We start from the raw sequence: 22,500 nt of genomic DNA on the forward strand, positions 1-22,500 counted from the left end.
GCCAGCACCCATTGAATATTTTGAGCTATAACAGCCAGCACCAATTGAAGATTTCGAGCTATCACAGCCAGCACCCACTGAAGATTTATAGCTATCACAGCCAGCACCCATTGAAGATTTAGAGCTATCACAGCCAGCACCAATTGAAGATTTAGAGCTAACACAGCCAGCACCCATTGAAGATTTAGAGCTAACACAGCCAGCACCCATTGAAGATTTAGAGCTATCACACCCAGCACCCACTGAAGACTTGGAGCTATCACACCCAGCACCCCTTGAAGATTTTGAGCTATCACACCCAGCACCCATTGAAGACTTTGAGCTATTACAGCTAGCACCCATTGAAGATTTAGAGCTATCACACCCAGCACCCATTGAAGACTTTGAGCTACTACAGCCAGCATCCATTGAAGATTTAGAGCTATCACACCCAGCACCCACTGAAGACTTTGAGCTATCACACCCAGCACCCATTGAAGATTTACAGCTATCACACCCAGCACCCATTGAAGACTTTGAGCTATTACAGCCAGCATCCATTGAAGATTTAGAGCTATCACACCCAGCACCCACTGAAGACTTTGAGCTATCACAACCAGCACCCATTGAAGATTTAGAGCTATCGCACCCACTGAAGACTTTGAGCTATCACACCCAGCACCCATTGAAGATTTAGAGCTATCACACCCAGCACCCATTGAAGATTTTGAGCTATCACAGCCAGCACCCACTGAAGATTTAGAGCTATCACAGTCAGCACCCATTGAAGATTTAGAGCTATCACAGCCAGCACCCATTGAAGATTTCGAGCTATCACACCCAGCACCCACTGAAGATTTAGAGCTATCACACCCAGCACCCATTGAAGATTTAGAGCTATCACAGCCCGCACCCACTGAAGATTTAGAGCTATCACAGCCAGCACCCATTGAAGATTTAGAGCTATCACAGCCAGCACCCACTGAAGATTTAGAGCCATCACAGCCAGCACCCATTGAAGATTTCGAGCTATCACAGCCAGCACCCATTGAAGATTTAGAGCTATCACAGCCAGCACCCACTGAAGATTTAGAGCTATCACAGCCAGCACCCATTGAAGATTTAGAGCTATCACAGCCAGCACCCATTGAAGATTTCGAGCTATCACACCCAGCACCCATTGAAGATTTCGAGCTATCACAGCCAGCACCCATTGAAGATTTAGAGCTATCACAGCCAGCACCCACTGAAGATTTAGAGCTATCACAGCCAGCACCCACTGAAGATTTAGAGCTATCACAGCCAGCACCCATTGAAGATTTCAAGCTATCACACCCAGCACCCACTGAAGATTTAGAGCTATCACAGCCAGCACCCACTGAAAATTTAGAGCCATCACAGCCAGCACCCATTGAAGATTTCGAGCTATCACACCCAGCACCCACTGAAGATTTAGAGCTATCACAGCCAGCACCCATTGAAGATTTAGAGCTATCACAGCCAGCACCCACTGAAGATTTAGAGCCATCAAGCCAGCACCCACTGAAGATATAGAGCTATCACAGCCAGCACCCATTGAAGATTTAGAGCTATCACAGCCAGCACCCACTGAAGATTTTGAGCTATCACACCCAGCACCCACTGAAGATTTTGAGCTATCACACCCAGCACCCATTGAAGATTTAGAGCTATCACAGCTAGCACCCATTGAAGATTTAGAGCTATCACAGCTAGCACCCATTGAAGATTTTGAGCTATCACAGCCAGCACCCATTGAAGATTTAGAGCTATCACAGCCAGCACCCACTAAAGATTTAGAGCTATCACAGCCAGCACCCACTGAAGATTTAGAGCTATCACAGCCAGCACCCATTGAAGATTTAGAGCTATCACAGCCAGCACCCATTGAAGATTTCGAGCTATCACAGCCAGCACCCACTGAAGATTTAGAGCTATCACAGCCAGCACCCATTGAAGATTTAGAGCTATCACAGCCAGCACCCATTGAAGATTTCGAGCTATCACAGCCAGCACCCATTGAAGATTTAGATCTATCACAGCCAGCACCCATTGAAGATATAGAGCTATCACAGCCAGCACCCATTGAAGATTTAGAGCCATCACAGCCAGCACCCATTGAAGATATAGAGCTATCACAGCCAGCACCCATTGAAGATTTAGAGCCATCACAGCCAGCACCCATTGAAGATTTTGAGCTACCCAGTACCCACTGAAGATTTTGAGCTATCACACCCAGCACCCATTGAAGATTTAGAGCTATCACAGCTAGCACCCATTGAAGATTTAGAGCTATCACAGCTAGCACCCATTGAAGATTTTGAGCTATCACAGCCAGCACCCATTAAAGATTTAGAGCTGCCACACTCAGCACCCACTGAAGACTTTGAGTTATAACACCCAGCACCCATTGAAGATTTAGAGCTATCACACCCAGCACCCACTGAAGACTTTGAGCTATTACAGCCAGCATCCATTGAAGATTTAGAGCTATCACACCCAGCACCCACTGAAGACTTTGAGCTATTACAGCCAGCATCCATTGAAGATTTAGAGCTATCACACCCAGCACCCATTGAAGACTCTGAGCTATTACAGGCAGCACCCATTGAAGATTTAGCGCTATCACAGCCAGCACCCATTGAAGACTCTGAGCTATTACAGCCAGCATCCATTGAAGATTTAGAGCTATCACACCCAGCACCCATTGAAGACTCTGAGCTATTACAGCCAGCACCCATTGAAGATTTAGCGCTATCACAGCCAGCACCCATTGAAGACTCTGAGCTATTACAGGCAGCATCCATTGAAGATTTAGAGCTATCACAGCCAGCACCCATTGAAGACTCTGAGCTATTACAGGCAGCATCCATTGAAGATTTAGAGCTATCACAGCCAGCACCCATTGAAGACTCTGAGCTATTACAGGCAGCATCCATTGAAGATTTAGAGCTATCACAGCCAGCACCCATTGAAGACTCTGAGCTATTAGAGCCAGCACCCATTGAAGATTTAGCGCTATCACAGCCAGCACCCATTGAAGACTCTGAGCTATTACAGCCAGCACCCATTGAAGATTTAGAGCTATCACACCCAGCACCCATTGAAGACTCTGAGCTATTACAGCCAGCATCCATTGAAGATTTAGAGCTATCACACCCAGCACCCATTGAAGACTCTGAGCTATTACAGCCAGCATCCATTGAAGATTTAGAGCTATCACACCCAGCACCCATTGAAGACTCTGAGCTATTACAGCCAGCACCCATTGAAGACTCTGAGCTATTACAGCCAGCACCCATTGAAGACTCTGAGCTATTACAGCCAGCACCCATTGAAGACTCTGAGCTATTACAGCCAGCATCCATTGAAGACTCTGAGCTATCACAGCCAGCACCCATTGAAGACTCTGAGCTATTACAGCCAGCATCCATTGAAGATTTAGAGCTATCACACCCAGCACCCATTGAAGACTCTGAGCTATTACAGCCAGCATCCATTGAAGATTTAGAGCTATCACAGCCAGCACCCATTGAAGACTCTGAGCTATTACAGCCAGCACCCATTGAAGACTCTGAGCTATCACAGCCAGCATCCATTGAAGATTTAGAGCTATCACAGCCAGCACCCATTGAAGACTCTGAGCTATTACAGCCAGCACCCATTGAAGATTTAGCGCTATCACAGCCAGCACCCATTGAAGACTCTGAGCTATTACAGCCAGCACCCACTGAAGATTTAGCGCTATCACAGCCAGCACCCATTGAAGACTCTGAGCTATTACAGCCAGCACCCATTGAAGATTTAGCGCTATCACAGCCAGCACCCATTGAAGACTCTGAGCTATTACAGCCAGCACCCATTGAAGACTTTGAGCTATCACAGCCAGCACCCATTGAAGACTCTGAGCTATTACAGCCAGCACCCATTGAAGACTTTGAGCTATCACAGCCAGCACCCATTGAAGACTCTGAGCTATTACAGCCAGCACCCATTGAAGACTTTGAGCTATCACAGCCAGCACCCATTGAAGACTCTGAGCTATTACAGCCAGCAGCCATTGAAGACTTTGAGCTATCACAGCCAGCACCCATTGGAGACTCTGAGCTATTACAGCCAGCAGCCATTGAAGACTTTGAGCTATCACAGCCAGCACCCATTGAAGACTCTGAGCTATTACAGCCAGCACCCATTGAAGACTTTGAGCTATCACAGCCAGCACCCATTGAAGATTTAGAGCTATCACAGCCAGCACCCATTGAAGACTTTGAGCTATCACAGCCAGCACCCATTGAAGATTTTGAGCTATCACAGCCAGCACCCATTGAAGACTTTGAGCTATTACAGCCAGCATCCATTGAAGATTTAGAGCTATCACACCCAGCACCCACTGAAGACTTTGAGCTATCACACCCAGCACCCATTGAAGATTTAGAGCTATCACACCCAGCACCCATGGAAGACTTTGAGCTATTACAGCCAGCACCCATTGAAGATTTAGAGCTATCACAGCCAGCACCCATTGAAGATTTTGAGCTATCAGTATACATAGGTAGTAGACTGGCCAGGGCACCAGCCACCTGTTGAGATACTACCATTAGAGAGGTATGGGGTCTTTTGACTGGACAGACAGTACTACATTGGATCCTCCTCTCTGGTTACAGTTCATTTTCCCTTTGCCTACATATTCACACACCGAATAGTCTGGCCTATTCGTTACATATTCTCCTGTGTCTTCATACATCTGACAACACTGAGATTACCAAACAATTCTTCTTACTGCACTAATTGTTCAGTGGCCACTTTCCTCTTTGTAAGGGTAGAACAGACTCTTTAGCTGTGGTAAGCAGCTCTTCTAGGAGAAGGACACTCCGAAATCAACCATTATTCTCTAATCTTGGGTAGTGCATTAGCCTCTGTACCATGGTCTTCCACTGTCTTGGGTTAGAGTTCTCTTGTTTGAGGGTACACTCGGGCACACTGTTCTATCTTATATCTTATTTCTCTTCCACTTGTTTTGTTAAAGTTTTAATAGTTTATAAAGTGATATTAATTTCAATATTGTTGCTCTTCTTAAAATATTTTATTTTTCCTTGTTTCCTTTCCTCACTGAGCTATTTTCCCTGTTGGAGCCCCTGGGCTTATAGCATCCTGCTTTTCCAACTATGGTTGTAGCTTAGCAAATAATAATAATAATAATAATAATAATAATAATAATAATAATAGCATAATGATGTCTCTTCTCTTTGAAAATGTTGTTTATGGTGTCTTGGAGTATAGCTGTATTTCTTTGACAAATAAAAAAGATGAGAGAATATTTTTGTTTTATTTATGATCCAAAGTGAGAGAGAGAGAGAGAGAGAGAGAGAGAGAGAGAGAGAGAGAGAGAGAGAGAGAGAGAGAGAGAGAGAGAGAGAGAGAGAGATAACTGAATAAGGTTCCTTCTGATGTTTGTAGATAGTGGTAATCTATTTGCTCTTATTGGGACTGGTGGTTCACAATTGTTTATAAATATATTGCTGTGGTTGAAGAACTTTGCAGGAGAACTTGTGGATAGAGGCTTTAATGCATTTCAAACTCTTACAAAATCTCTATGTAGGGACAAGGGTGTTTCCCCGCTTTCACATGGCGCTGAGATATTTGGGGGAAGATCTAAACTTTAAAGTGGCTTCAGATCTTGAGCCATATATTTGGTTACCATAATTTACTGTCGATAACACAAATTCTTTATAAATCATCAGTAAAGTGGATCTCTTTGCACCCCATATTGTATTTGACAACGTTTTAATTAGGTTTAGAGTATAATTGCATTCAGATATGATGTATGATGCATGTGCTTTCCAATTGAGGTGTCATATATCAGTCTTAAAAAATATTACCTTATATTAGAATTGGATTTGAGTGTCACAAAACATCAGATTTATTTCATGGTTTTGCTTCCATCTGATAATCTTAGAAAACTTTAGTGGTCAGTTTACATTTTTTATGCAGTGTGTTTGTGGCACTCCCTGTGACATTTGAGCAACTATGTCACTACAATAATTTCTAAAGCAGAGAGAGTCCAACGTCAAACACTACCCTCAAGTACACCACAGTCAAGGTTGTAAGATTCAGAATAAACATTGTCTATACAAGTTTTTAATAAAAATAGGAAAATTTCCTCGAAATCCATTGTAATGAAAGGATTTTAGTATTGAATGCCTGCAAGTGATATTGTATGCCTTCTAAATGCCAAAAAAACAGCTAATGTGATGTGCTTTTGATATAAACCTCTATGTATATAATTTTTCAAGTGTGAAAGAGTCCAAGGTATATTGCTCTGATTGTGAGCCCAATGCAAGGTTAATAGAATGTTAATATGATGTAAACATCAATTCAATTTATAATTTACCATTTTTCCAGTAATTTGCAAACACCTGATCAGTAAAATTGGTCTTTAATTGTTTGGGTTACTGGGACCTTTTCCTGTCTTAGCTATTGTTATTACTATTGCATGTTTCCATACCTTTGGAGATAGATGTTTGGACCAAAGAAGATTACAAACTTCTAAAGCTGTACATAGGCCTTGGCCAAAGGGGCTAGATTTCTTATCATATTAAAATTTATATTATTTTTATCAGGGGACAATGAACTGCAATTTGAAAGTGCAAATTCCAGCTCCTCCTTGGTAAATATTTGATTGTAATAGATATCTCTCTCAGTATCAAAATTTAACGTAGAGTAATTGCTTCTTTTAAAGGTGAGTTTGTAGCCTGGCAGTCAACTGGGATGTTGGTTACTTTCTATGAGGCAGATAACGTAGTAATGATGTAACTCATAGAAAATGAATTTCTAATGTACCTGAACTTGAGCGTCTCCCTTTTACACACTGAGGCCATGCTTTGCATGTCGATACACTGGACCTAGAGCAGGGGAATCAATATTTCTTTGGTACTTATGTCATACAGGATTCACTGTTCTAGACTTTCACAGGAAAATCAATGGAGACTGCACAGTACTTCTCCAAAAACAGTTTTTTCCTTCATCAAAACCCCTTTTTTGTTTGCATTTATTATTGATATATCTCTGAAAGGCAAACTAATTTAAGACTTGATAACTTAATAACTGAAAAGAATATAAACATTGTAATTCCTGGATCACAATCTATTGCATGCACCTAGCTGCTAAAAATCAATGAAGAAAAAGAAAAAGAAATCAAGAGAAATAGGAGAAAATCCTTTGAGAAAGATTATGAATGTTGATTGATTGATTGACTGATTTTGGGTTTTAGTAAGATCTGCTTCGAAAATAAAAATAAAAATATTGCCAGCATTGTAGGACATGTTCTGCTCAAGAATCTTGGCAGGGATGAACCTGACCTCCCTAATGCAAGCCTCAAACAGATAACTATTTCTTAGCTGACCCAAAAGTAGGGCATTTGGTAAAAAAAAAATGCCTCACTGTCAGGGGTACCAAACAGTCATTGCAGTATGGCTGATGTTGGCCAGGCAGCAACAACTTGTGTATCAAACGAGTGTGCAGCCAACAAAGAGTAGTCTCCCACTTTCAGGGCATAATGTTATATCTCCAAAGAGAAATAACACTTGTTTCTATCATCTTATTTCTGCCTAAAATATCCCAATGGTGCTGCCAAATATTATAATACAACCTCTTTATATTTGGTAAAAAATCATTATGGAGGAGGGCATACCATCTTAGAAGCAATTTAGCTGAAACTTCCTATGCCAGAATATCTGCCTTCACATTTCCAGACACACCTACGTATGTCGGAATCCAGCAAAACTGAATGGTTATACCATTCAGCATAATAATAAAAAGCAACTAAAATCTTCAAAACTAAAGGATTACTGGAATTAAAAAACTTCTAAAGCTTGTACGACACTTCTTGCATTACAAAAATTGTAAAATTGCTCTCCTCCCTTAATGCTATATTTTCAATAGCAGTCCGTATGTCATATAATTTGACATCAAATATAGACAATACTAAGGGAAGTGCATCTTTATAATTAAAAGCATTGCTTTACAGTACATTCCAAATCCAATGCCAGCATCAAATTTGGAGCAATCAGTAAATATAAAAGTCGACTTACTATGTTCTTCATGTTCCATATACAGAGACTGGACTTTTAAGTCAGTCATGTGTTTTTTATGCCAATAAAATATTTACGGAAAGATATCTCTGGTTATTTCCATGAAGAGGATAGTGATATTCTAAATTGTAGAACTTTATTTCTAGCTATACTGAAATTGTTTACCAACTGTTTTACCCGAAACCCATAAGGTTGAGGAGATTTTGGGTGCAACTAATAATACTTACAATCCATTATAAGGTTTACAGTCTCAAAGGCTAAAGAATGAGGAAGCATTTGCAACAAAATCCAATACCGAACAATAGATGACCTTCGGTGTATAGGTCTAAAGGTAATTCTCCAGCATCAATCAACAAGGAGGCTTAGGATAGATAAAGTTCTAAAAGCTCCTGTGCCAAATTTGATACCTGTATGGTGTATAGAATCTAAAATCTTTAATTGTCTTAGGGTGGCTGAGAAGTATATTTCACAACCATAACTAATTAAAAAAATCTGACTGAGGCCCATTGTGTCAATGGGCGTAGGAAGAGATGATGATGATACTTTTTAAATAGATTTGTAGTCTTGACCCCCTGGATGTGTGGGAGAAAACTTTTAAAAGATTCAGAGCCTCAAGACACTTTACCTTTAAGGCTTTCAAGTGAAGAACACATATCAGCCCACAATCAAATATCAACCCTACAAATCTCACTTCACTTACAAATGAGATTTTTTGCCCTTCGATGTACAGTACATATCTGGGTTTGGATGTATACAATAAATAAGACAGAAATGGAGACCAAAAGTTTAGCTTATCGAAAACTGAAATCCATTCATATCAGCCCAATGAATAATTTTGTCAATTGAGACAGGCAGTTTTCTCTCAAAAATTGCCATTTTAGCTCCAGCAAACGATATGGACAGGTTATCTACAAAGAGTATTGAGAGAATATTTAGGGGAATGAGAGGACATCCCATTTATGGCTAATGCAAATAGGGTTACACTCAACACATTACCCTGGGGAACTCCGCCTTCCTGGCATTCCTCACTGAGAGTGTTTTACCTACTCTTAATTCAAAAAAAAATCTATGTAAAATAAATGCTTGAATAAACAATGGTAGCTCTCCTTTCAATCCCAAATTATTAATGGTTATAAGTACAGTATACCATGTCCCTATGCAGTATTATATGCCTTTTTAAGATAACAAAAAATTGTTACATGGTGTTGTTTGGAAGCAAAGGCTTCACAAATAGAGGATTTAAATCGTACCAGCACATTAGTTATCGATTGCTTTTTTCTAAAATCACACTGGATAGGTGATAAAATACTTACCTTCTCCAGGTACCACACCAGTCTTGCATTAAACATCTCCATGATCTTTCATTACACCAGTCTTGCATTGAACATCTCCATGATCTTCCATAAACATGATGTCAATGAAATTGGTTCATAGTTTGCTACTAAAACTTATTCCTGCTGGGTTTTAAAAATAACTTACCATCACCGGGTCTCAAAAGGCTAAAATAATGGCTAGTTCCCAAAAACTTGGATAACTATAATCATGCCATCTTCTGTTAATGGTGCTTAAGGGGTTCGTCCGCTATGGTGTTTTGACATGACTTTCATGAATCGAAAATCGTATTATCATTTCTATGTATGCAGAAACATATCATACCTGCTCTAAAGAAGTTTCAGCCAATTATTATTACAAGCAATAAAGATAAAGCGTCTTCAAATGAGTACGTCATCTTTACTGCGTCGAAAGCATGACTGAGTTAGACAGAATCGTCTTTGCATGTTTATTTTTGCATGCATACAGTGTATATGTATATATGTATATATACGTATGTATGTATATATGTATATATACGTATGTATGTATGTATGTATATATATAATATACTGTATATATATATATATATATATATATATATATATATATATATATATATATATATATATATATATATATTTATATATACACACACACACACACACATATATATATATATATATATATATATATATATATATATTTATAATACATATATATACAGTATATAGATATAATATATATATAATATAATATACAGTATATATAAAATATATATATATATACATATGCATATCGATTTATTTTCGCTAAAATTTCAAAATCTTTTATGTCTGTCAAAGATGAACTACGAGAAGAACAGCAACCCTGAGCCAGAGTTTGCCAAGACGTATTGAAATTACTTTGCATGCCTGTTTGTTTACTTGAATTTCGTTATGTATATTGTGTTTCACAACGTCTTCATGAACTTTATAGCAAGGCCAATGTTACCTAAGATCAAAGAAAGATAAGAAAGTATACAGAGAGCAACAAAAAAGAACCAAAATGAGAGGAAATATGAAATAGAGTACACAGCTGGAACATTGTAACTAAAACTCAACAACAATGAGAGGCCACTGGCAACTCAGGACATCCTTACACCACAAGTAATAGTAAACATAGGGTATAAACGCCTCGTATACGGAGCCTTTATGTAGGATTAAACAATAAAAGTACAAAGTAAGGTTATCATAATAATGTTATCTTGATTTTCTTAAGGAAAAAAGCAAAAATGTATAGCAAATCTTTGGGAGCTCATAACTCAAAAACATACATATTCTCACATAGGTACAGTTTTCTCACTTATTTGTTGTTTAATTTTAGGGAGAAAGATATAATTGAAAAGAGGTATAAAAATGCAAAAATCTGGTCTGAGAAATTATAATTGTAAGGTTATTGGAAATTTAAAAAGATTTTCAAAGTTTAAAAAAAAGAAATAAATATATATACTGCACTAATAAAATGAATTAAAATGAATATAGAAAAAATTCCTCAGACTAATATTTTCTCACTCCAAATAGCACTAAGCATGACAAATAATATTCAAATAAATGCCGTATTTTTAGAGAAAAATCGAAAATATTGAATTTATATTTTTTCAATTTTTATTCATAAAAAATATATTTACGGTCCGATTCCAATAAAATTTAAAGGGAATTAGCAGAGTAGTAACATATAAAAAACACAGTAAAATTATAGAAATCCAATGATATTTGCCGATTTTGGCTTTTATGGCGGATGATCCCCTTAAAATACAGAACTTAGTATTAACAGGTACATGTTTAATTATTGCATATGGAATTCCATCAAGGACAGGGGCTGTATCATTGCAGGTAGCAAGTGCAGAATCAATTTTCTCCTTTTGTGTAGTATAAGTTAACAGCTTTTGTTCGTCATTGCTTCTGTACAGGTAACCAGGAGCTGCTTCACACTTGCATGATACATTGAATAAATGTTCAGCCAAAGCACTGCTAACCTCAATAACTCCAGTCACATAATGACCATTCACCTTCAACACTGTTGGTGGGTTGGGTAACATCCATGATATTTTTTCTTCTACTTTCCTCCATACAGAAGACGGTGGTGTTCTACTGTTGACTGAAAAACAAAAGATACCCAAGACTGGTGCACAGCTTCCTTCATTGCATGATGGAACTGTCCTCTACATTTCTCATATATTATTAAATTCTCCTTTGTATGGCTTCTACATAATTGAGTCAAAGATTTTCTTGTAGCTCTGTGCAGGGCCGTTAGTTCTTAAGACCACCAAGGGACTGGTTGCCGTTTCAATAATTCTGGGATTTGGGGAATTGAATTGAATCCTGCCGTATGAAGAGTTCCATTCAGTAATCCTATGGCATCATCTATACTTTCAAATTGTTTTGCATTCCCTTCAATTTTACTTAGCTCCTGAAACCTATCCCAGTATGCATTGTCAAGGTTTCACCGTGGCGATCTCGATAAGGGTGGATTATTGTTTGTTTATAAATAACTGGTGCACGATCACTATTATGCCAATCATCTAACTTTCACCAATAAACATCGAGAAGGCAGTTAGAGCTTGCAATTGAAAGATCAGTGCAAGACAATATACCTGTCTAAACAATAGTGTTTGGGATCTCCTGTATTAAGAAGCCCCCATCTTTATTTTTCATAGTTGATAATATAATGTTGCCCCTTGTCTTTGCTAATATATCATCCCATATATGATGTCTACTATTCAAATCCACCAGCAAGGGAAAAGGTTGAATGAGTTGTTGAATCACCTCTACTAAATTATCATAACAGATATTTTCATTTGGAGGCTAGTAAAGAGAGAAAATGGCATATTTTCTCCCTATATCTATTTGTACAACCACTGCCTGCAGAGGGGCATTAATCATCATCATCATATCCTCCTACTCCTAATAACGCAAAGGGCCTTGGTTAGATTTCACCAGTCATCTCATCTTGAGCTTTTAAGTCAATATTTCTACATTCATCATCTACCTCACGGTTCATAGTCCTCAGCCATGTAGGACAAGGTCTTCCAACCCTTCTAGTGCCTTGTTTAGCCCAGCTGAGCGTCTGGTGAACTAATCTCTCTTGGGGAGTGGGAAGAGCAGACCCAATCCATCTCCATCTACCCCTCATCATGATATCATCCACATATGGCAATTGAGTAATCTCTAACACAGTTTCACTTCTAATCCTGTCCTGCCATTGAACTCCCAATACATGTATCCTACTGAGGGCCCCGTTCTCAAATCCACCAAATCAATCGGAGATTTTTTCATTGTCATACCATGACTCATGTCCATATAGTAACACCGATCTCGCTATACTGATATATAGTCTGACTATTATATGTAATTTCAGGCGAATTAATTTCCAAATTTTACTTAACCTAGCCATGGTTTGTTTTGTTTTTTTCAATCTTTCACTAAACTAATTCTAAAGACCCTGTACTAGAGATCATAGTTCCTAAATACTTAAATAATTCTACCTTATTAATCCTTTCTCCTTCCAATGATATTTCATCTGCCATTGCATACTTTGTTGTCATCATCTCTGTCTTTCTCCTATTTATCTTGAGCTCAACCTCATATGATATTTCATGCATTCTGGTAAACAAGCACTGCAAATCCTGTGGTGTTTGGCTAACAAGGACAGCATCATCAGCATACTCTAGGTCAGCTAATTTCCTATCACCAATCCAGTCCAATCCTTCCCCTCCATCTCTGACTATTCTACGCATTACAAAATCCATGAGGAGGATAAACAACATAGGTGACAACCCGTTCACTTGGAGTAATCACTGTTCATTGAAAATTCATTTGATGACTCCATTAACATTAACTTTGCACTTGCTATGCTCATGAACAGACTTAATAAAATTCACATATTTAGGAGGAATTCCATAATAACGCAGGACTTTCCAAAAAATTGGCCGGTGCACATTATCAAAGGCTTTATAATAGTCCACAAATGGCATCAAAAGTGGATTTCTATATTCTACGCATTGCTGTACAATATGTCTCAAAATAAAAATTTGGTCAGTGCAACTTCTACCTTTTCGAAATCCTACTTGTTCATTTCTCAGCTTTTCATAAATCTTCCTCTCCAGTGTCTTTAGAATAAAAATACTACGTATATAATTTCATGAGTGATGCAAGTATTATGCCTCTGTAATTTTTGCAATCAGTCTGGTCTCCATTTTTTTGCCCTTTTCACCAACACTCCTAACTCCCATTCATCAGGTTTTGCCTCTTTATTCCACATTCTACAAAAATAATCATGTAAGTATTCTGGGAGTCACTTAATTTTTGGCCAGTATTATCTCGGCAGTTATTCCATTGTATCCAGGGGCTTTCCATCTCTGAGTTTTTTAATGATAGCTTCGACTTTAAACACACTGATTTCATTCGTGGGAACATCAAGGTGAGAATAGACAAAAGATATTTGGGAAATAATCTCAATGAAAGTATATAAGACTTCCCCCATAGCTCCCTCCGTGTTAACCATACAGTGTCCTATAGCTAATATAATCTTGAGGACAAGGAGTATTATCATCAGGCTTGCTCTTCTGTAGACATAGAAATACGGGTTAATGCTTTTAAATGAGGAGCCTAAGTTCTTCATATTTGATCCTTAGACTAACAATTCCTTTACAAAATGGAGGAAAAAGCTATGGTTTATTTTCTGGTAGATTCCAAAAACCTATGGTTTATTTTCTGGAAGATACTATGGCTGAGGTCCTCCCATTAGCAATTTTTATCTAGCATGATTTCCCATTGGCTTCTTTAGAGAGGCTTTGTTTGAATTCTTTTGATTTACTTGTGGAGGGGGATGGTGGACCTCAACTTGAATCGTTCATTAAGTAGTCCTGCGGTTGATCTAAATTATCAACAGACATAACATAATATCTATTTGATGTCATAACTTTTGTGTTTTTTATGGAAGTGAGTGAGATAGAGGTCTCTCTTTTCCGATTGCGTGGTGGAGTTATTAGGTTTTGGCATCTTCCCCACTACAGGTACACCTGAGTACTCTATTTTGAGTGAAACCTCCATTAAATCAAGCAAAGATACAGCCTGAGAGAGGTTAGTACTATGGTTTGTAATGAGAGACAAAGGTTGAATAGAGGTGGACATTGCCTTATTATTAGTACACAGTGGCAAAGCCTCGGTAGGCTATATTCTTGCTCCATCATGCAGTATTTTACAACAAGATAGTGATTTCTTTTTAAGGAACTACTGACAATACTAGGTGGGTTGGATGACTCCTGTGGTATTTTTCCTCCCAATTCAAATGGCTTTGCATAGCATGTTGATTTTTCAATAGCGTCTTGGCATGTCCCACACTTAACATACTCAATACTGGATTTATTGAGGGGAGCTTTTTCTAACTTATATAGCTGGCAGCTCCTATCAGTAGATTTATAATTCAAGTTGCAGTTCAAACACCTAGTCTCAAGTGTACATTCCCCAGGGTTAGTTTTTTGTAAATTTTAGAAGGATGTCAAAATCTAAATCAATTGAAACATTGCAGTGCCTTCTGTTTAAATGGTCAAGCTTTAATCCTTTCACTTTTTATGTCAATGTGGGAAGACACATCTGCATCCTGGAAAGTAAGGATAATCACTGATGTTCTAGGGACTTTGTGCACTTTCCATAATGTTAAAGGATACATGGCCATTACCTCCTCTTTTGATAATTCAAACAAGTCTTTAGAGAAAACTACTCCCTTTCCATAGGTAAAGTTTAGAAGGAGTTTGACCTCCAACTTTATATCATCTCTTTTAGTCTTCAAATTAGATAATATAATACAGGTATACTGTGTGTATGATTTGGCATGTATGAAGTAACTGTTCTTTCCAAAAAGATATATCTCAAGATGCATTGGTTCCTGCTTTCTTCTGAAGAACTTTGCAGATCCTAAAATAATTTCTTGTACCTTCTTTAGATTGAGCAACAAGTCACATTGATGGTTTTGGCTTTCTCTGGGAAGGCTTAACTACCTCTCTATCCTATCTGCAGGTTTATACATACATATACAGGTTTATAAACAACTAAATTATTCAGTACTCCATCACATAGAGCACCCTTGATATACAAATTATCAATTTTAATATGCATAAGATCATAAACTGTATCAAATGCTTCATCATGATTAAACAAGGATACCCAAGACTCATTCTATCTTTTTTTTTTTTTTATTAAACCATAGCATTCGAAGAACTTATATAGCACATCATAATCTGTCTCCTATGAAGTTTGTGTAACATACAGGATTCTGTTTCCCTGTCTTACCCAAATTACTTGATTTATAAATATTGGAAGAATAGTCGTTTTCAGTTACTAGGTCGTCAATTGGAATTTTCTTCAAATAAATTGTCAGTGGTCGTAAACAGTGCCTGGGGGAAGTCAGCATGTCCAGGAGATGGGGATTTGTTATCAAAAGAATCCATATGCAAAGGTTGTATATGGTTTAGTTTGTTTGATTGTTGGTTTACCTGCCTGAGAATATTAAGAAAGTATCATACGTTGGAAAGGTAATTTTTTTTCTCCACTATCAGTGCAACGTACGAATGTTGAAAATATGGGAAATTTCTTCCTGAATAGTAACAGAAAACTTTTTATTTACTGGTAATATGTGATAAAATTATTATGAAAATTAAAGTTCATTATTATAAAGTTAAAATTCAAGTATTTGATAAATTTTCCATTGCAGTATATAAAAACTGGCCTTCGATATTCAATCAAGGTTGTAACCAAACAAATATTTAGCACTCGATATCAAATCCTGAATATAAGCAAATGATATATTTACTTTGTCTGTTCAAAGCACACTAAACAAAGTGAAATGAGAAATTACCCATAACCCATAGCAACTATGGGACGTTAAGAGCTGGTAATTTATTGACAAACATATGTATTGACATAACTATTAAAGGTAAGAATTTAATTATCCCAGTTGTTATGATAACAGATACATACAATATTTAGGTATCTATTTATATGAATACTATTTATATAAAGAGTTTATATTCTTTGCATGATGCAAACTATGAACTTCAGAAACATCATAGCTCTCTTACTCTGAATGATATTAGACAGGGGAACAATAATGTTTACAGTCAAAGGTGAAGTTATGCTAGCACTGTTGTCACGATCCACTACTGAAAAGGCCCACTCATCAGTACCAACACGTATAACAATCTTAAAAGAATATAAAACACTTATTCAAATTACAGTTTTAACTCATTCAACCAGAGATATTGTCTACTCTATAAGATAAATAATTTTTCATCATTATTGAATATGAAGTCAATGTTAACTCCTGTAGCAGACTCGTCACCAAAACCTTTATTGTCCTTTCTCTTGACAAACACTAGATAACGCCATCAAGAGATGATGTCATAAAAACACTGTGATTGTAATAACTAAACTTAATCGATTGCCTTTGCTTGTGTTTTGCATCTCTTTCTTTTGCATAGCCTTACCTAATTCAAGAAATGGATTTACCTGTCTGCTGTCAAGGTCCACACACATATTGGAAGTAAAGATTGGATGAAAAAAAATTATAACTGTGGCAAGGCACACACAATGGGTGAGTATTTACTGTGTCTAAACAGAACTTATTTTATTACATTCAAGACCATATCTCGGTAATAGATCAACGCTGGTCATAGCTGAAAAATGTACAAAGGCAAAACAATATCAACCAAACCAACCATGAAATTGCAGCATGATATGCAGGCCTGTCCATAACAATATACACTTAATTCATAATTGAATTTAGAAGTGTTTAAAACCTATCACAACACATTTAAATTTGGTTCATTTTTTGACATTTGGTTACCCGTCAGTGAGGGAATAACTTGGAGGAAAGGGATGGAATGAAGATGAGAGAGAAATTTATTTTTCAAAGGTCGTCAAGCTGGCACTTTCAGCTAATAGTATTTTCTATTGAAATATAAGATTCATGGAAATAAATTATTCTGCTTTCCACAAAATAAATCCCAGATATATGAAACTGTATAACGGATTATTTACTAACCTGGCCTGACGGATAAAATTACGAATGATGTTCATCTGTTGAACCATAGGATCATCTGTTTCAGAGATTTCGAAAGTTGATGAATCCACACCCCACCCAGTATCCAAAAGCACCTGGCAAATAAAAATACATAAATAAATGAAAAGAAATAAAGTGTGTGTGGATGGATGTATCTGCCTAAAATAGTACAATAGTACCAAACCTCCTCAGTGCATAAAAATTAGAGTTAAGCAAGATCTGATGAGTTTCATAAAAATAACGAAATAAAATTCAGCCTTTCAATCAACTGGGAGATTCCTCAGTAGAAAATGAGTCCATAAAATAAAAATTTTATTAAACTGCAATAAGCACTGATTAAAACTGTAATGAGCGCTGACTAAATTGAACTTTCCCTTAACTAACGATAAATCTGGACCTTTACACATCTATGGATTAGTTCTTCAAATGCTATAACATAAATGTTTGACACAGGCAGCTAACCTGGCCCACAATAGCTTACCACAGGATTGTGTAAAGTATATCATATAAAGGCTACATAGATTTATTGGATACAAAATTATTTAATCTTAAAACCGTAAGAACACTATAAAATAAATAGCATGAATTTTTATAGTAAAATAGCCCATTCAAATCTAGACACAATTCCAAAAAGGCTTGAAGGATGAACAGACATAAATTTTCCTTCAAAGTGTGGTTAATGTCTAACAAATCATTAGTACAATACAATGCTGTATAGAGTTTGTAATAATTTCCCTTTATCTAAAAAATAACTTTCACAAAGCCAAAGTATGATATGATAAAATCTTTTTTAACAATCGTTGTGTTTAACAGTTTGCACTGGCAACTAATATACTGGAGAGCACACAATAAAAATTCAGTTGTATAGAGAACATTTTTTTACCTTTCTTTCTCTCTCATTGAATTACTTTGGATTATCTGGTATCCTGACATCATAGATCATTGATGCTTATATCATTTGTTATACAATAACTATAAAAGGAAATTAAATTTAAAATCATAAAAATAAACAGATCAGTGTAAAACTTAAAATAGCTTTCAAAAGACCTACTTCCCAAATAAATCTAAAAATGTCAGTGGTATCGTATAAGACATCCTCCCCAAGAGTCTTGGTAAGGATGAACTTGCCCCTCCACACCTCGAGCCTCAAAACAGATATCTATTTCTTGTGTAACCAAGAGTGGGGCGTTCGGTCAATAAATGCCTCACTGTCAGGGGTACCAAACAGCCAAACAGTCATAGCAATACGGCTGGTGTTGGCTGGTCACCAAAAACTCGTGTCAAATGAGTTAACCTGTGAGAAGCTGACCAAGCATAGTCTCCCACTTTCTGGGAATCATAATATATGCTAATGCCTCGCAATATGAAATGAATTGGTTCCGGAGTAGCTTTCGTACCGTGATTTTTTCCTATTATGAGTTGCCATTTACATATAAATCACCCAATCCATTTCAAGCCCTACAAAAACACCACATTATATTTAATAAGGCTGGACTGTACTTAACACAATGAAATACAACCATTTAGATCATTCAATACATAACCAAACCATTTATAACCTGTAAATGGAATGTATAATCAGAACAGACTGTACAATAATGCAATAATAAATGGAAAATACAGAAACAAAAATGTGGAACATTTCCTTCGGAGAGGAAGGGTGGCAGAGGAGGATGACAAATAGCAGAAAACATTAAGGCCTGCTTCACAAGAGCGGTTTGAAACCATACGGTTTAGAAATCAATGTAGCTCAATGAGGACCTTCACACGGTGCGGGAGATAACAGTGTGGCAGAATAACTGGCTGGTAATGATTTCCAAATTGCATGATGATGATTATACGAGTATTTTCTTTTTCTTGCATGTTTTGTAAGATAAACTCCATCCGATCTTTTATGAGAGAGAGAGAGAGAGAGAGAGAGAGAGAGAGAGAGAGAGAGAGAGAGAGAGAGAGAGAGAGAGAGAGAGAGAGAGAGAGTTACTAGGATTTTAGATGTCTCGAAGACTTCTTAGTCTATCCGCACAGACTCTGCTTGCTCTTTGGTAGAGCGATTTACTTTAAAGCATTTAGTGTTCTTATGATCTTGTCTAACTTATTCTTGACTTTGTTTACCTTGTTACTTTTTACTACATCCGATGGAAGTCTATTTCAAGTATTTCCTATTTTGTATGTGAAGAAATTGCCACATTGAGTGGGGTTGTATCTTTTCAATTCCAGTTTGTATCCATTACCTCTGGACTGATTTGTGCTAAGCGTGAATAAATTGTGGTAATCAACATTTGTTATTCCTTTGAGAATTTTGAATGCCTATATTAACTGTTTCCTTAGTCATCAAGTTTGTAGATCAAATAAGTTCAAATTTTCCAACCATAGTCTATATCCAAATTACCTTAGTGTTGGAACTAGTTTGGTGGCCTTAGCCTGACCTGCTTCCAGTCTATCTATATCCTTTTGAATACTTGGAGCCCAGAATTGGACTCCATATTCTAGATTGGGTCCTACTAGTGAAGTGTACAGCTGTAGTACAGTGTCTTTGTTTCTGTATTTGAATTATCTCTTTATGTAACCTATTAGTTTTTGTGCTCTCCTTCCAACTTCTATGCTCTGTTTGGTGAACTTAAAATCCTTGCTGATAAAAATACAAAGATCTTCCTCCTGGTCCAAACTTTCTATTTCATCACCTAGCAGTGAGTAATATGATTGTGGGTTACTGTAACCTATGTGCATGACTTTGCATTTCCCACAGTTGAAAGGCATTTGCCATTTTCTGGACCATTCTCCTAGCTTCATTAGATCCTCTCTTAAGGCTTCTACATCTTCTGAGTTCACAGCATTTATGCCTAGTTTAGTATCGTCAGCAAATTTGGCTATTCTACTAGTTAACCCTAAATCTATGTCGTTAATGTAGATCAGAAATAGGAATGGGCCAGGGACGAATCCTTGAGGTACTCTGCTAGTAACAGTCTGCCCACTCTGAGGCTTTTCCATTGATTACAATTCTTTGTTTTCTGTTTGTTAGCCAATCATCATTCCATTTAGCTGGCTCGTCAGTAATGCCTAGTGCTCTGATTTCAACCTTTAATTTTTTAAGAGGAACTTTGTCAAAAGCATTTTGAAAGTTCATGTTTATGATGTTTATTGCCCTGCTTTTGTCATAAATGCTAAACTTGTTGTGGAAAACTTCCAAAAGATTTGTCAGACATGATCTCTTTTGTCTATATCCATGTTGGCTGTCTATCAGAAGATTTTTTTTCTCTATGTGTTCTACTATTGAATCTAATATAATTGATTGAAAAATTTGGCAAGGCACTGAAGTTAGCCACACAGGTCTGTAGTTGCCAGGTTCTTCTTTTGGTCCCTTCTTGTAGATTGGAGTGACATATTCTAGTTTCCATTCTTGTGGTGCCTTTATTTCGTTAACTGTCTTTGTAAAAGTGTGGCATTATCGCTTCTTCATGCTCTATAAACTCTCTTGGATGAATATCATCTGGACCTGGTGCCTTAGACTTACCAAGTCATTTTCTTTTCTTTTAGACATCATCCATGAATTCTCGCATAAAAGGCTACCAACCGAAGCCACTAACTAACACTGCCCAAAAAGCCTAAATAAAACACAAAATCATGACAAAACATTGAATTAGATGTCCCGAACACAAAAATAAGACTACAATTAGTATAAGGAACTAATAGAAAGTCTTACAAAACAAAAAGATCCCGAGGAAGCGACACCAAAAGGCTGCATACACACCAGTAAGGGAGCGTCAACATAGCGGCTGAGAGAAAAACCAACAAGGTTATTAAATGAACGTTTGTCGCTACCTAGAAATCCCAAACAGAAAAATATAATACTCAACTTGGGAGCAGGGATCTCCAAACCGCCTGACATCTTCAAAAACACAAAATAACACAGAGCTATGAAAAACACGCCCGAACGTTCACGGGTGCTTAGAAGGAATGATGGGAGAAGGATAGGTAGTGGTAGTGGTGGTGGTGGGGGGGGGGCAGTAGCTGTAGAGAACGACACCTCGTAATAACGGGGGATGTTGAGGAGGGAGAAGTCTAATTGGAAAGGGACCTCTGGTAGTGGTTTCACACGCCTCAGTTTTTATACCGACACCCTATAAGGGTGAGCGAGCTGGGTATATTCCTGGCATTCCATGCAACTTTTTTCTCTGGTATATTTAGCCTTATTTATACCTTAGAAATGGTGCTTTAAGGAGCATTTCACGGAGCGACACTGGTTGAGCCCAGAAATTATATATTAATTGTATAATTTACTAGAGCATAAACTGACTTCATTAAAATAACTTGTGACGGGCTAGTGGAACACATTGTCAAACCGAACATGATGGAAATGTTTAAGTTTAGTTGGAACTTCCTTCACCCCAAAACAAGTTTCAGGGAATCATACGCTATGCCACACCATCCACCTATGTAATACGATATAATCAGGAGCACTTTCCTTAGCGAATAGAGGGATATTAGGATCCAGACAAGCCATTCAGTCTTTTGCCTTACAATATAGTTGTCTTATAGAGCAACTAGGATTGTTGCATAAAAGGTTTTAGCAGCAGAAAGATCTACAGTAATGAAAGAATTTGAGGCTTTGTGAGAGGCTTTTGAATCTGTAATGTGCAGCAACCTCTCATCACTATTACTGAATAAAACACTTTGAAAACTAGACTTAGCTGGGGGAGTTAGGTCAGGTTGGCAACAGGATTGGTATAACAAGAGTTACTACTTTACGAGAGGATTCACTAGAATATGAACCTTAACAAAAGAAAGCAAGTGATGTCAAGAGCATATAAAGCTCAATAACTATTGAAAGTTGGCTAATTATGTGAGTTGTCTAAAGATGGAGGCTTGTCATTATCATCGCCATCCCTGTTACAATCAGCTAACCTAGTCTTCCCTAGCTTTTCCCCTGAAATAACACCAAGTAACCTTCAGCGCTTTGCACTGTTACCGGTAACTTAGTTGGCAGCCATTACAGCGTACTGTC

At 37.5% G+C, this 22,500-nt stretch overlaps 1 protein-coding gene across 3 annotated transcripts in view; it reads right to left on the bottom strand.

The window, feature by feature from the left end:
• Window positions 1-22,500, bottom strand: part of Rbsn-5 (Rabenosyn-5) — a 197,599-nt gene that overhangs the window by 11,226 nt on the left and 163,873 nt on the right. For all 3 annotated transcript variants that reach the window (XM_068376841.1, XM_068376839.1, XM_068376838.1), the window contains exon 10: window positions 17,481-17,593. In XM_068376841.1, coding sequence (XP_068232942.1) covers window positions 17,481-17,593 — 113 coding nt within the window. The remainder of the gene's footprint in view (window positions 1-17,480; window positions 17,594-22,500) is intronic.

Source organism: Palaemon carinicauda, chromosome 7, assembly GCF_036898095.1.
Source record: "Palaemon carinicauda isolate YSFRI2023 chromosome 7, ASM3689809v2, whole genome shotgun sequence".
NCBI classification, from domain to species: Eukaryota; Metazoa; Arthropoda; class Malacostraca; order Decapoda; family Palaemonidae; genus Palaemon; species Palaemon carinicauda.